Source organism: Andrographis paniculata, unplaced genomic scaffold (assembly GCF_009805555.1).
Source record: "Andrographis paniculata isolate CXL003 unplaced genomic scaffold, ASM980555v1 Contig57END, whole genome shotgun sequence".
NCBI lineage: Eukaryota > Viridiplantae > Streptophyta > Magnoliopsida > Lamiales > Acanthaceae > Andrographis > Andrographis paniculata.
The window spans coordinates 5,574,784-5,587,948 of record NW_026137592.1 but is presented as its reverse complement, the minus strand read 5'-3'; the positions used below and the strand labels follow the sequence as shown (position 1 = coordinate 5,587,948).

General features: G+C 38.4%; 1 protein-coding gene and 1 long non-coding RNA gene across 3 annotated transcripts; both read left to right on the top strand.

Moving 5' to 3' along the window:
* Positions 1-1,179: 1,179 nt before the first annotated feature.
* LOC127256955 (uncharacterized) lies at positions 1,180-1,469 on the top strand. The gene is made up of 2 exons (XR_007839923.1): positions 1,180-1,293; positions 1,406-1,469. It is a non-coding gene; the product is annotated as an uncharacterized LOC127256955 (long non-coding RNA).
* Positions 1,470-6,096: 4,627 nt separating this feature from the next.
* LOC127257358 (uncharacterized) lies at positions 6,097-12,641 on the top strand. 2 transcript variants are annotated; one of them, XM_051283742.1, is made up of 10 exons: positions 6,097-6,132; positions 9,605-9,928; positions 10,090-10,296; positions 10,381-10,470; positions 10,578-10,710; positions 10,802-11,097; positions 11,185-11,247; positions 11,396-11,480; positions 12,145-12,284; positions 12,376-12,641. In XM_051283742.1, exons 1-10 carry the CDS (start codon positions 6,115-6,117, stop codon positions 12,391-12,393), a joined length of 1,374 nt encoding a protein of 457 aa, XP_051139699.1. In that variant the 5' UTR covers positions 6,097-6,114; the 3' UTR covers positions 12,394-12,641. The 2 variants fall into 2 exon arrangements, with proteins under 2 accessions (XP_051139699.1, XP_051139700.1); XM_051283743.1 differs by lacking the exon at positions 6,097-6,132 and having other exon boundaries at positions 9,842-9,928; positions 10,021-10,296.
* Positions 12,642-13,165: the final 524 nt, after the last annotated feature.

Sequence of the window (13,165 nt, the reverse complement as noted above, 5' to 3'; positions counted from 1 at the left end):
ATATGAATTGCCAGGTCGAGATGAGTAGGAAGAACACATTTGGAAGGGGAAACAATAACGTACCTACAAAGCCAAAAAAGGATAAAGGCAGTATGCTCCCGGTCGGTTACAGGGGTCCCTGGAGCCCCTTGCTGGTCGGTTGCGAACTTTGTCCAACCCCATTCCTTCACACCTTGTAAAGACCACCCTGGATGGTCTTCTGATGGCTCCTGCCCATCTAGGGCTCCCATTACAGGGTCTTCACCCACGACTGGGAGATGCGCGATCATTGCCACGTCCATAAGAGTTGGACCAAAGGGGCCAGAGGGTAGGAGGAAAGTCCCATTTTCCGCATTCCAGAAGGCAGACATGGCCAACAGCACCTTCTCATGCAGGTTGATAGGCATGGTGGACAGTAGTATGGCTTGGTCGATTTTTTGCGATCGCCATTGGGCCTGGAAGTGTTCTGCTACCCGTCGATACCAAGCGCGGTAAGGATCTTTTGGGTCTGTGAGATGGGTTTTGATGTTGTCTCGAATGCGAACTGCTTGGTAGTTAGGATTGTTGATAGCCAAGGAATTTCGGGATTCCAAAACTTCCCTCATCCGATTTGAGTCTTCAGGAGTAGTGCAGTATGGACGGATCGTCGGAGTTAGTACTTTCGAGGCTGAAAATGGGCCCTCCGGGAGGGTTCCGTCGAAAGGAAGGGCAGGAATGTATTGATTCGCCATAGTTAGAGTGTTTTGGGATTGTGATTCACAAAGGCTTGTATTGCGGAGAAGGAAGTTAACCAGGAGTATTGCAGTAACTGGTGCAGTTGCTAAGGGAATTTTTCAAGAAGGTAGTGATTTATGAACTTCCAAACATTGATTGTTAAATGGCGTTTGAAAGTCCCTTGGCGGCGGGCAAGTTGTTACGTACGAAATTTAGAATTAGGTTAAAAGCCCAAGGTAAAAAGAAGAATGGGCCTAGCAATAGGGTTGATTGAACTGGCTGAAGGACACCGTGAGGAAATCAAGGAAAATAGATTTATTTCTAAGGAAAATACAAGACGGAAGGTCCTCAGGTCGGTAGGTCCTCAAGACGGAAAGACCTCAAGTCGGAAGGTCTTCAGGTCGGGAGGTCCTCAAGATGGAAAGACCTCAGGTCGGAAGGTCTTCAGGTCGGGAGGTCCTCAAGATGGAAAGACCTCAGGTCGGAAGGTCTTCAGGTCGGGAGGTCCTCAAGATGGAAAGACCTCAGGTCGGAAGGATCTCAGGTCGGTAGGTCCTCAAGACGGAAAGACCTCAGGTCGGAAGGTCTTCAGGTCGGGAGGTCCTCAAGACGGAAAGTCATCAGGACGGGAGGTCCTCAAGACGGAAGGTCCTCAAGACGGAAGGTCCTCAGGGCGGAAAGACCTCAGGTCGGAAGGTCTTCAGGTCGGGAGGTCCTCAAGACGGAAAGTCATCAGGACGGAAGGTCTTCAGGTCGGTAGGTCCTCAAGACGGAAAGTCATCAGGACGGGAAGTCCGCAGGTCGGGAGGCTTTCAGGTCGGGAAAAGGAAGAAAGTTAAGATCTCAAGAATTGATCCAAATCCAGACCGAAGTCGGGCAGACGCGGAGGTCTGTTAAGAGGAAGGTCGGGCAAGGAAGAGGTACGGACAGACGCGGAGGTCTTCGGTCGAAGACGGAGGGCGGCTGATGCGGAGGTCGGCCCAAGTGAGGTCGGGCGAAGAAGCAGGTCGGGCGAAGGACGAAGTCGGGCCAAAAGAGCGGAAGGTCTGTGGTCGGCTCAAAGAGTGAAATATAAGGATAATTTTGGTCTGCTGAGGACACGTGTCAGCATGAAAAGGGTTGGAAGACGGTTGGGAAGGAGACGTTGTAACCGTTCGGGTGACGGTTTTCAGTACGGATTCCCAGAGAATATTTAAAGGTTTGAATCATCATTTGGCAAGGCATCTTCAATCAACTTCAACAAAGCAAAGTCAGATTTGGGGATCACCACTTTAAATTTCAGTCTTTTATTTTCCAGTTTATTTTCTGTACCATACCGTGTTTAGAGATTCCTAATCTCAGGCACTAATTAATCAAGTTTAAGGATATTTTCTATATCTTTGAATTTTACTTTATTTTTGTTGAAAAATTACATCAACAAGAACCAAACAAACTCCTACATTCACTTCATAAATACAAATAATTGGATAAAATAATTGGTTCAATTTAGACAAGACTTTTGAAATTTTAAATATTTTCTAAAATTTTAAGAAATAGGAAAAAGTTAATATCTTATAAAAAAAAATAAAAATTCATAAGATATTTTTTTTCTAAAAAAATAATTTTTAATGAATAGTATCTAAAAGTTGAAAAGTACTTATATAAATTCGACATAAATATTTCATCCGTCTCAATTCAAAGGGTTCTTTGAAATTTTGTAGTATTTAAAAAAAATAATATTTTATTAGTTAGTAAAATGTATAAGATAATTTTAATATTTTTATCATTTGTATTTTATATATAAATTAATTGAATTTGTAATTCATATAAAACTTAAAATAATATTTGTGTGATTATTGTTACTTTATTAAAAAAGTAAATGTTTTTGGGATGGATGAAATATATGATTACATAACTCATACATAAAAACATCATTATATATAATATTAATAAATTTAGGATTAATGACAATTGAGGCGAATTTTGCCACGACTTGCCTCGACCCCATTTTTTATGGGTGAGTTCGGATCTAAAACTTTATAATCGGATAGAATTGTGTGTTTTAAAATATTAAATTTACTAAGGCTTTGGATAAATTGCAAATTTGATATTTTTTCTTATTATTATTTAAAAAAAAAAAAAAAAACCGTATCCAAACTTAGCTCCATCCAAACCTGTTTACATTAATAATTAAAAAAATTAATAATATACTATAATATTTTAATAATTATACATGTTATCTAAATTTCTAATTCTTACATGGTCTTTATTGGTTTTTATTTATTTTTTAAAGATATTTCAAAACTAATGGTGTAAACATAACACGAGCAAAAAATTGAAATTTTAATTTGAATTCCAACTTATTTCGATATAAAAATGAAAAAAAAAATAATAGTACTACAACTTTAATTTTAATAAAGATTTATATAGTATAAATTCTTTATTTGAACTAGACCATTTATTATTTAATTTCATTCACTTCCTCTTCTAATCACATTTGATTTTTCAACAACAGGCTCAAACTATCCTTTTTAAGCAGACTACTATAATTTCTTAAAATACTACAAGCAAGCCATCAGTTAATTAATACAGTGTATTTCTTTTATTAATATAAATATGATTATCTATTGTCAATTCATTTATTTCAATCAATGTGCATACATTATCGTACCCATATTTAATTTGATTGGTAATAAAATACAAAAAGATAAAAATAAAAAATAATAATAGAGGATTGAAATCGTGTGATGTAATGGTAGAACAGCAGGGAGGATTGCTTTGGAAATAAAAGAAATCCAGGAATAGAAAGGAGGATAAGGTTAAGAATTAAATAAAATATGAAAACTTACTAATTAAATCGATCATATACTGTGTGTGTATTCAAAGCAAAGCATTCGTAGTAGTCTACGTACGTATGTTGGTCTCTATCATTCCTTCCTTTCGGCTTGCTTAATTATGAAATTCTTATGCTTATTGTAATGTGCATAAATATACATACATATATATATATATATACACTACAAAAAAAAAAAAGGCTATTTTGTAGCGAAATCTTAGTCGCTACAATTTTCTTGCTACAAAAGTTATTATTTGTTCCAGATATTACCGTAAGAAATAGTATTTTTGGTATGGTCAACACCTATTCTTTTGTTGCGGTATATTTCCGTTACAATTACAATAATTTTATTTTAAATTTCAAAATAAATCTAAAATAATCTAAAATAATATATCATATTAATTTACATATATATGTACGTCATGTATAATACATACATAATACTTATATATTAATATATACAAATTAAAATTAAAATAATTATTTATTTTAAAATAATAAAATTTCAAAATAAATCTAAAATAATTTAGAATAATATATCATATTAATTTACATATATATGTATGTCATATATAATACATACATAACACTTATATATTAAAATATACAAATTAAAATTAAAATAATTATTTATTTTAAAATAAAAGTATTATATAAATAATAAAAATCTACCATAACCCTAATTAGCAGCAATCGCGCGCCGCAGCCCCCTCCGTCGTCTTCTTTCTTCTTCGTCTTCTTTCTTCTTCTTCTTTTGTCGATCTCTTGGTTCGTCTTCTTCCTCTCGTTGTCGTCTTCTTCTTTGTGTTCTTCTTTACCGACTGGCTGTCCTCCGCCCTACACCCCTGAACCTCAAACCTTCCCACTGTCTTCGGCCGTCGACCGCGCTCCACCGCTGTCCGCGGACGTCCTCAAACGCGAACCATAGCTTTTCCTATAAGTTTGGATATGGGATTAATTCTATTTTTTTTTCTGCCTAGTTAGGCTTTTCTGATTTTTAATTTTTGTTCGTAATGTTAGATTTAGGGCTTAATTTGTTACATAGATGATGAGAGATTTTGTAATTATATGGTTCGTCTTGACACTACTTGATAATTAGATTCATTCCTCTTGTGCCTTACTTTATGGATGACAAATAGCCTTTTCCAGAAAGAAATTATTCCTGCATTTTTACAAGTTAGAGGTTTAACTCATTACTGGGCAGCTAGATATAATATTTTTAGTTCTAATGGAATTTTTAAGTGGGAAGTTTGTTCATGGCATGTCAAGTTGTTCCTGAAGCACGTGATTAGCATAAACTTTATTTTTACAGGTAAAATTTACTATATAGTTGGTGGAGGCAGAGCACATATATAAGTTTATATATATGTCTGTGTATTGTTTGTATGAATGAATATTGCAATCAGAAAATGGGAGGGTTGGGTACATCAACCAGAAGAATTACTTGGATTATAAGGTTTGGAGACCACCTCCAAATTTAATTCCAACGGGGACCACATCATTGGTTGCTTCTCCAAACCTTCTAGAAGCTGTTGTATATATGTTATATATATATATATGTGTCTGTGTAAGAAGATAGTGGTGCATTCTGTTGTAGTTCATGTTCCATGCTGATAAAGCACAACAACTGCCAAAGGCCCAGTCTAAATATACCATCATCACTGATATATAATATTGTTTGTGTTTTCTCTGTTACTCGTTATTGCTTTTATAAAGTGTTCTGCGGATTCTTCGATCTACTCATGTGCATTATGGATGACACGAGGCGTCTTTGAAATTGAATAGGTGTGTCATACCTGCCATTGAGGGACAACGTACTTTTGGGCAGAAGTCTAAGCGTCGATCCAAGCTTGCTGCATTATAGTAAGTTATTCATGCATCAATAGTATATCACATTACTTGTATAGTTTTTATGATATGAACATTCGAATTATAGTGCTGATATTCATATTTTTAGTTCAATACTACTATTTTCGATAGTTATATAAGCCGAGGCAGGTTAGTATTAAGAACCAACTTGAAATAAGTTATCTTAGGGTCTGAAAATTATTTACATGGCACGCTATTAAAGTGGTACTTATATCTTGATCCACATTACAACATGTGTTTAATTAAGTGCATATGATATATGTTAATGGGATTATGAAAAATCTTCAAACTTTTTCTTTCTTAGATGGACAAGAGTTGGATTGACGAATCGAACCATACTTCGTCTACTTATTTGGATGGTGTGATACAATTCTTAAACTATGCTTTTTGTAGGAGGGACATAGACTCGGTTGTATATTGCCCATGTAGGACTTGTTTAAACCGTGCCACTAATACTCGTAGGGAGATATTGCTTCATTGCATTAGGTATGGGTTTGACCTGTCTTACAGGGTGTGGACTAGCCATGGTGAAGTTATGGGTGAAACATCAACTAGCACGGAAGACAGGCAAAAGTCAGCACTGTGGGAAGATGACCTAGATATGCTAATGCGCGATTATGCTATGCCTGACCACTTGGGTGAAGGGATCAATGAAGGCAACACTGCGAACGATGTAGGCGACGACCATAGAGATGACAACAATAGTGGGTGGAGGCAAATACTTGAAGACATGCAAAATGATCTTATCCCAGGGTGTAAGAAGATTAGCAGGCTTTCATTTATTGCACATCTCTTGCATTTGAAGGTTCTATTTCAGTGGTCAAACCACTCGGTCGACCTACTATTAGAGCTATTGCGGGATGCCCTACCAGATGCTGTGATCTTGCCGAAGAATTACTATGAGGCAAACAAAATAACAAAGAAGTTGGGGTTCAATTATAAGAGTATAGATGCATGCATTAATAACTGTATGTTGTTCACAGGAGATGATGTAGAACTCAAATCTTGTGCGATTTATGGGGCTAGTAGGTTCGTTGACAGCAGCCCCACTAAGGCAGCAAAAAAGATGAGGTACTTTCCCTTAGTGTCCCGTTTACAGAGATGGTTTTTATCTTTGAAAACTGCAGCTTCCATGCGTTGGCATGCTAAAGGCCGTGTCAACGATGGACTGTTACGCCATCCTGCTGATAGTGCAGCATGGAAAAACTTCAATCGTCGTCACCCGTCATTTGCCAGTGACATACGCAATGTACGTCTAGGGTTGGCCACTGATGGGTTTAATCCTTTCGGAAACATGAGTGTGAGCTACAACATTTCGCCAGTAGTTCTTGTTATTTACAATCTACCACCATGGTTATGTATGAAACAACCATCATTCATCCTATCTACAATTATTGATGGTCCGAAGGGACCCGGGATCGCATTGATGTTTTTCTTCAGCCTCTGGTTGCTGAGTTGAAAGAATTATAGAGTACGGGGGTTAGAACATATGATGCAGTAAGTAAGGAAAATTTTCAAATGCGGGCCGCTTTAATGTGGACCATTAGTGACTTCCCAGGGTATGCCATGTTATCTGGCTGGTCAACACGGGGGGCAAACGCATGCCCTAATTGCGGTATGAGAACACATTCGGCATACTTGAAAAATGGTCATAAATTCTGCTCTTGTGAACACCGGCGATACCTGCCCGACGGTCACAGAATGCGTCTGGATCGACAGTCCTTCAATGGAATGATGGACTTTGCAGCACCTACGACACGCATAACTTGTATAGAACTGGAAGAAAAAATACGCGTTGTGCCAACTACATATGTGAAAGATGATTTGATTACACCACACTTGGCACATCGATCTAGAAAACAGCGTCGCTATGAGCATGAAGAAATGTTAGGGTGGAAAAAGAAGAGCATATTATTTGAATTACCATATTGGGCTGAGAATGATATACGACACAACCTTGATGTGATGCACATTGAAAAAAATATTTGTGAGAATGTCCTTCACACTTTGCTAGGCACGAAGGGCAAAACAAAGGACAACCTTATACAAGAAAGGATTTATAGTTGTTGAATATAAGAACTTCTTTGCATCCTATTCCGAGACTGAATGGTGGTTTTTATTTACCTGCAGCCGCTTACACCATGAGTTCCTCTGAAAAGAAAATATTTCTATCGGTCTTGAAAAATCTAAGACTCCCCGATGGTTTCAGTAGCAATTTATCCCGTAGGGTGAGAGTGGAGCAACTAAGCATTTGGGGATTGAAGAGCCACGATTGTCATGTTCTAATGCAGAAGATCTTGCTATTTCCCTCCGCCGGTACACCTTGTATTTTTGTTATCATTTCTCGAATATGATCATTGTGTACTTGTACAACTTCAGATCAAATGTTGTATTCGTTCTCCTTCTTTAGGGCACTACCGAGAGAAGTAGTTCTTGTATTGATAGAATTGTGTGGCTTCTTCAATTCGATGTGCTCACCCAACAACTCAGTTCGTCAATTGGAGAAGTTACAGGAAAGGGTAGCTTTGACTCTCTGCCATCTAGAGAAGTTATTTCCTCCGTCATTTTTTGACGTGATGGAGCATCTCCCAATTCACTTGGCGGAAGAGGCAATGATTGCCGGACCTGTACATTATAGGTGGATGTATCCTATTGAACGGTATTTAGCTACTCTTAAGAGGTATGTACGCAACCGTGCACAGCCAGAGGGGTCCATTGCATGCGGATACCTCTCGGAGGAGTGTATGTCATTTTGTTCAAGGTATCTTGGTGATGTCGAGACAAAAGAGAACCGAGGCCCGCGACATGATGACCAGGGGTGCACAATTGGCCGTGGTGTTAGTGGGATGCGTTGTAACCCTGATTTTATCTCCTTGCAACAAATTCACGGGTACATATTAGGCAATTCGGAAGCTATTGAGCCAGCAAGAAGGTACTTTTATTTACTCTACGAAAATATTCTTATTGTGCGCATAGTGAATACATAGATTAACTTCAACAATCTACTACTAGGACTCATCTTGAAAGCATAAGAAGGACACGGCCATGTGCAAGTCCCCGGGAAGTGCAACGGATCCATACAGAACAATTTCCAGGTTGGTTTCAAAATTATGTCCGTGTTCATTTTCACTCCATTCTCACTTTGAGAAATAAAACCTATCAAGGATGCATAAACATAACTTATTTGTGCGCTTAGGTAGAAGAACCAACATACATTGTCGAGGGGACGGTTACTGATTATATGAAGACATTAGCACGCGGACCCAACCGTTATGCAACAAGGTACACTTCGTGCATAGTTGGAGGTTTGCGCTTTAGAGTCAAGTCAATAGATGACGGGAAAAAGACTCGGTGTGCCGGAGTGATGCTAAATGCGGATACTATGAGTTTTTCCAGTGCAAGAGACGTTAACCCATGTTCAGGCACCGTTGCATATTACGGTATGGTGACCGACATTATAGAGGTGCAGTACAACAACGAGAATAAACACCTTCTATTCAAATGCGATTGGGTGGACCCAGAGAGAGGCGTGAAAGAAGACGAATTTAGGTACAAGTTAGTAAACTTTTCGCATTTGATGTACTCAAAAAATCTTCCCACGGATGAACCATTTTGTTTAGCTACACAAGCAAGACAAGTTTGGTACATCGATGATCCAATTGATGGAGCATGGAGTGTCGTTGTGCCAATGGTAAAGAGAGATAACTACGATGTTTACACGATGATCGATGACAGATTCAATAATAGGTTCCCCTTAGATGATGGGTATTGTTCTCGGGAATCCCGTGACTATTGGGTGAGAGAGGGCGTAGAAGGTACGATAGTAGAAGGAAAGCAGCTAGGGAATGTATCCGTTGGTATACAAAGCCACCTTGGCGAGTCCTCGGACGAGGAGACCTATGGGGCTCCGATTTAGCGGAGATGAGTCGGTGTAGTAATTGGCTTCACTTTTGGGTTCTCATATACTTTTTGACTTTTGGAAAAGATGAACGGACTTGGCAAGTGGAAACATTACTATAGTAGTCTTTACTTACAGCAGACGATTTTGAATTAAATAAGATAAATAGAATCATTCACACTTAATATATTCTCGGCCTAGTAAGTGTTGTTCCTTTGAAATAGTTATCTTATCATACTACATTTGTTGTTGAAAGCATGTTGTTTCTAATTTATTTATACATTCTTGCATATATGTTGCTAACAGGATATTTGAATTATTCCTTTTAGGTAATGGCAAGAACCAACCGTGAAAGGCAATCTGAATTGCAAGAGGTTGGAGATTCACCACTCCGACGGGTCACAAGAGCCCTAGCACACAGCAGCCCCAAAACAACCAATCACCCGGAGGTTAGTGCACCCTCTCCATCGAAGCAAGTTGTTCCTAAACGGATGACCGCTAGACGCAAGGGTGCCCATGTCTCACGTCTTTTGGACTGCTTAAAATCAATTACCGAAGAGTGGGAGAGAGAGCGGGATGCTCGGACGGCAGCAAGGGCAGATGCATCCTCCGTTCGACGTCCTTTATTGCAGGATTCACAGGAGCCAGAGCAGGTAATATTGATTGTTAGATACACCTAATGAATTCCTTGCCTGCTACAATGATACATCGAAACTCCTAACACCACATGAGTAAAATATTGCAGACGGTGATCGGCGATGTGATTGATGATGATACGATAGGCCCTACATATTAACACTTTATATTATTTTAGGACAATTGTGGGCTTCCTGATTCGGCAGAGAAGGTCGTTATGGCTGACCTGAAGGATGTCTGGCGCCATTGGAAATGCATCATCAAGTCTACATACTTCGCACCACACCAGAATGACGACGAAGCATTGAAGAAAGTCCCCACCGATCGGATTGTCGCTGAAGAATGGCCGTTGCTTGTCCAGTATTGGAAGGATAAGAAGGTTAAGGCAAGTTACATCTCTTCCTTCATCTTTTTATGCTCTTACCATGCTACCTAGGCTACTCCAATTCATATGGGTCGATGTTCGCAGGATATTGCAAGGAGAAATACCAATAACTCCATCAAAAGAAAGTTTCCGCACAAGACTGGCCGGAAACCATTCACAGCGTTGATGGATGAGGTCCTTCATTCTCTTGTTTGTGCAATAATTTAGTCCACAGCTATGAGTCCCCAGTTCTTATGTGTAAGTGAAGTTAACTACCGGTTTCTTATTTGGCTAACTCTTAGATAAAGGCAACAGGGAAAGAGCCTGATAATTTGGAAATTTGGTCGTCTCGCACGAATGGACGTGGTGGTGATTATGAGATGACTGATGATATTTTGGTATGCAAACCTATCTCACCTTTTGTTGAATGGAATGGTAGTACTTCTCGTCCTTCATCTTTGTATTTGTTTGAAATTCTGTAGGCTTATTTGAATGATGAACTTAATAAAATTCCTGTTGATAAAAGAACCCTGGCGGCTCGTGAGGCTTTGTACCGCAGTGCACTCGGGGGGAAAAGGAATAGAAAAACAGCTGTTGATAGTGCTGCCAGCTCTGCCTACCCCCCGGAGTCATTTGACTGGAGGGCCCGATGGTCCTGATCTCCGAAAGCTTGCTGAGGACTATCAGAAAGGCCTTGTTGAGATTAGAGAATTTATGTCTGAATTTAGGAGTGTCCGTGCTGAGATGTCTGAAATTAGAACCATCTGTGCTGTGATGTCTGCTTTGTTGAATTCTTCTCCGCGTGCCTCCATACGGGGCCTTGTAAGAATGCATATTTCGTGTATTAATTAGTTTTGCATTGTACCATTTGGGGCGAGTCATGTTGTTTCATACTCACCTGTTTTGTAGTGTTCTAGCCGCACAGATGGAAGGTCAGAGACCCCGGGGACTGATGTCCTTACCCCGTTGACGGTTAGTAATTTTTCGTTGCTAATTTTATTTGTATTTGTTAACTGAATCACCCTTTAGATAATAACATCCACTACTAATACATCACCACCACCTTCGAGAACATGCATGTAGATTATATGATTGACATTTGATAACGTTTTTCATGTAGATCGGGTCTCGTATTCTTCTCATATCTCGTGGTTTGAAAAAACGCGTTGTTGGTGAGGGGGTGTTGCTATCTGACCCTACCCCAGGTTTGTTGTCAACCTAGTTATATTATCTATATGAAATCGGTTTTGGTTGCAGCCATTTTGAGTAAAACATATTCTATGGTTATTAGTTAGTCAAAATACTAATACATGATATGGTGACAATGCAATTTATATGGAACTGCAATTGGGTGGTTGTTTGCTCTGTATGACCTTGTTGGGTAGCATATAAATCTATAATTAAATATTTTTTTAGGTTGGTGGGTAAATTGATTTTTTTCCCCAAACCACTTTGATTTTTGATGTAACTTACGTGTTAGGTATTTGGATACATTAACAGTACTCAATTAATTGTTGTTTTTAAATTGGTACATGTTTAAGTTGGTTGTTTAAACAAACAGCTTTTCACATGTATCAAATAAATTGATCACGTTGTTGGTTGTTTTATACTTGTGGGGTTTTACAGATGTTGGTCCGGATGTCATCAAGATAGGATCCATGCTATAACTATAGTTATACTAATCTATATTTTACAATTTTGATTACGCTGTTGTATGGATGGTTAAATTAGGCGATCATCTCCGACCTTTTCTCTTACGTATGCTATAATGTTTTAGTTAATATCTTTAATATTTTATATTGATTATATAAAACGTGAGTCTTATTTTCTTTCCGATGATTTGTACATGTTTTCTTCATATGTCCATAGGTGACACTGTTGACATAGTAAGGGTTTTTGTTACATCTGCTACTATTCCGGAGGCTGCGCTTATTCTATGGACAACCTCCGGAGCACAAACACTCGGTGAGGTTGTCCGCGCTGAGCCAATCGACTGGACATTTAAAGATGTATGCAACCACATTTACAAGATTTTCTATTGGATTACAACTTAACCATCTCACAAATAAATTCTTATATAATTTTGCACAATGTTGGCAGCTTGTTCGTCGCCCGTAACTACGGTGTACGGCCACTTGACGGTGCATAGGGCGTTGCAGCATAGCATGTAATTCTATGATGATTGACATTTGTTTGTGGATTGATGCTAACTGAGTCCTTTATGTTGGTTAAACTTGCTGTCTCTGCTACATTTTGTGTGTTTGTTGCTACGCTTTGCCATATATGTTAGGCTATATTGCGAAATATTTATGTTTCTACACAGTGCGTACTTGCTACAACTTATGGTGATACAGAACTGCCGTAATATTTCCATATTTTGTAATGTCATTTGGCAGTATTTTCTCACATCGTACAGGTTTTTTGGTCCCAAAACCATTTTTTTAGGTTATTATTGAAAAAATAAGGAAAACTTTTTCGATACAATAAATTGGTCGTTACAAATACTGGTACAAAAAATATTAACTAGGTTTCTGAAAACCAACTATTGTAACGAATTACTACCGTAACAAAAGCCGTTACAAGTGGATAAGCGTTTATTGTAACGATTCTTTTATAACGGTAAATGGCCGCTACAAATAAATCAAAAAATACAATGATAGCATTACAAACACTGTTACAATAAATGCGTTGACCACCTATTTTTTGTTGCGGAAAAAGTCGGTACAGAGACTTTTTGTAACTCGAGTATATGCACCGGTCAAAATCCGGTACAAAATCGTTACAAATGGCCATTTTTTGGTAGTGATATATATATGGTTCAGAAAATTGATGTGGATTGAGGATTTTTATGAAGACTAATTGGACTTGGGCTCAAAAAAAATTTCAATAA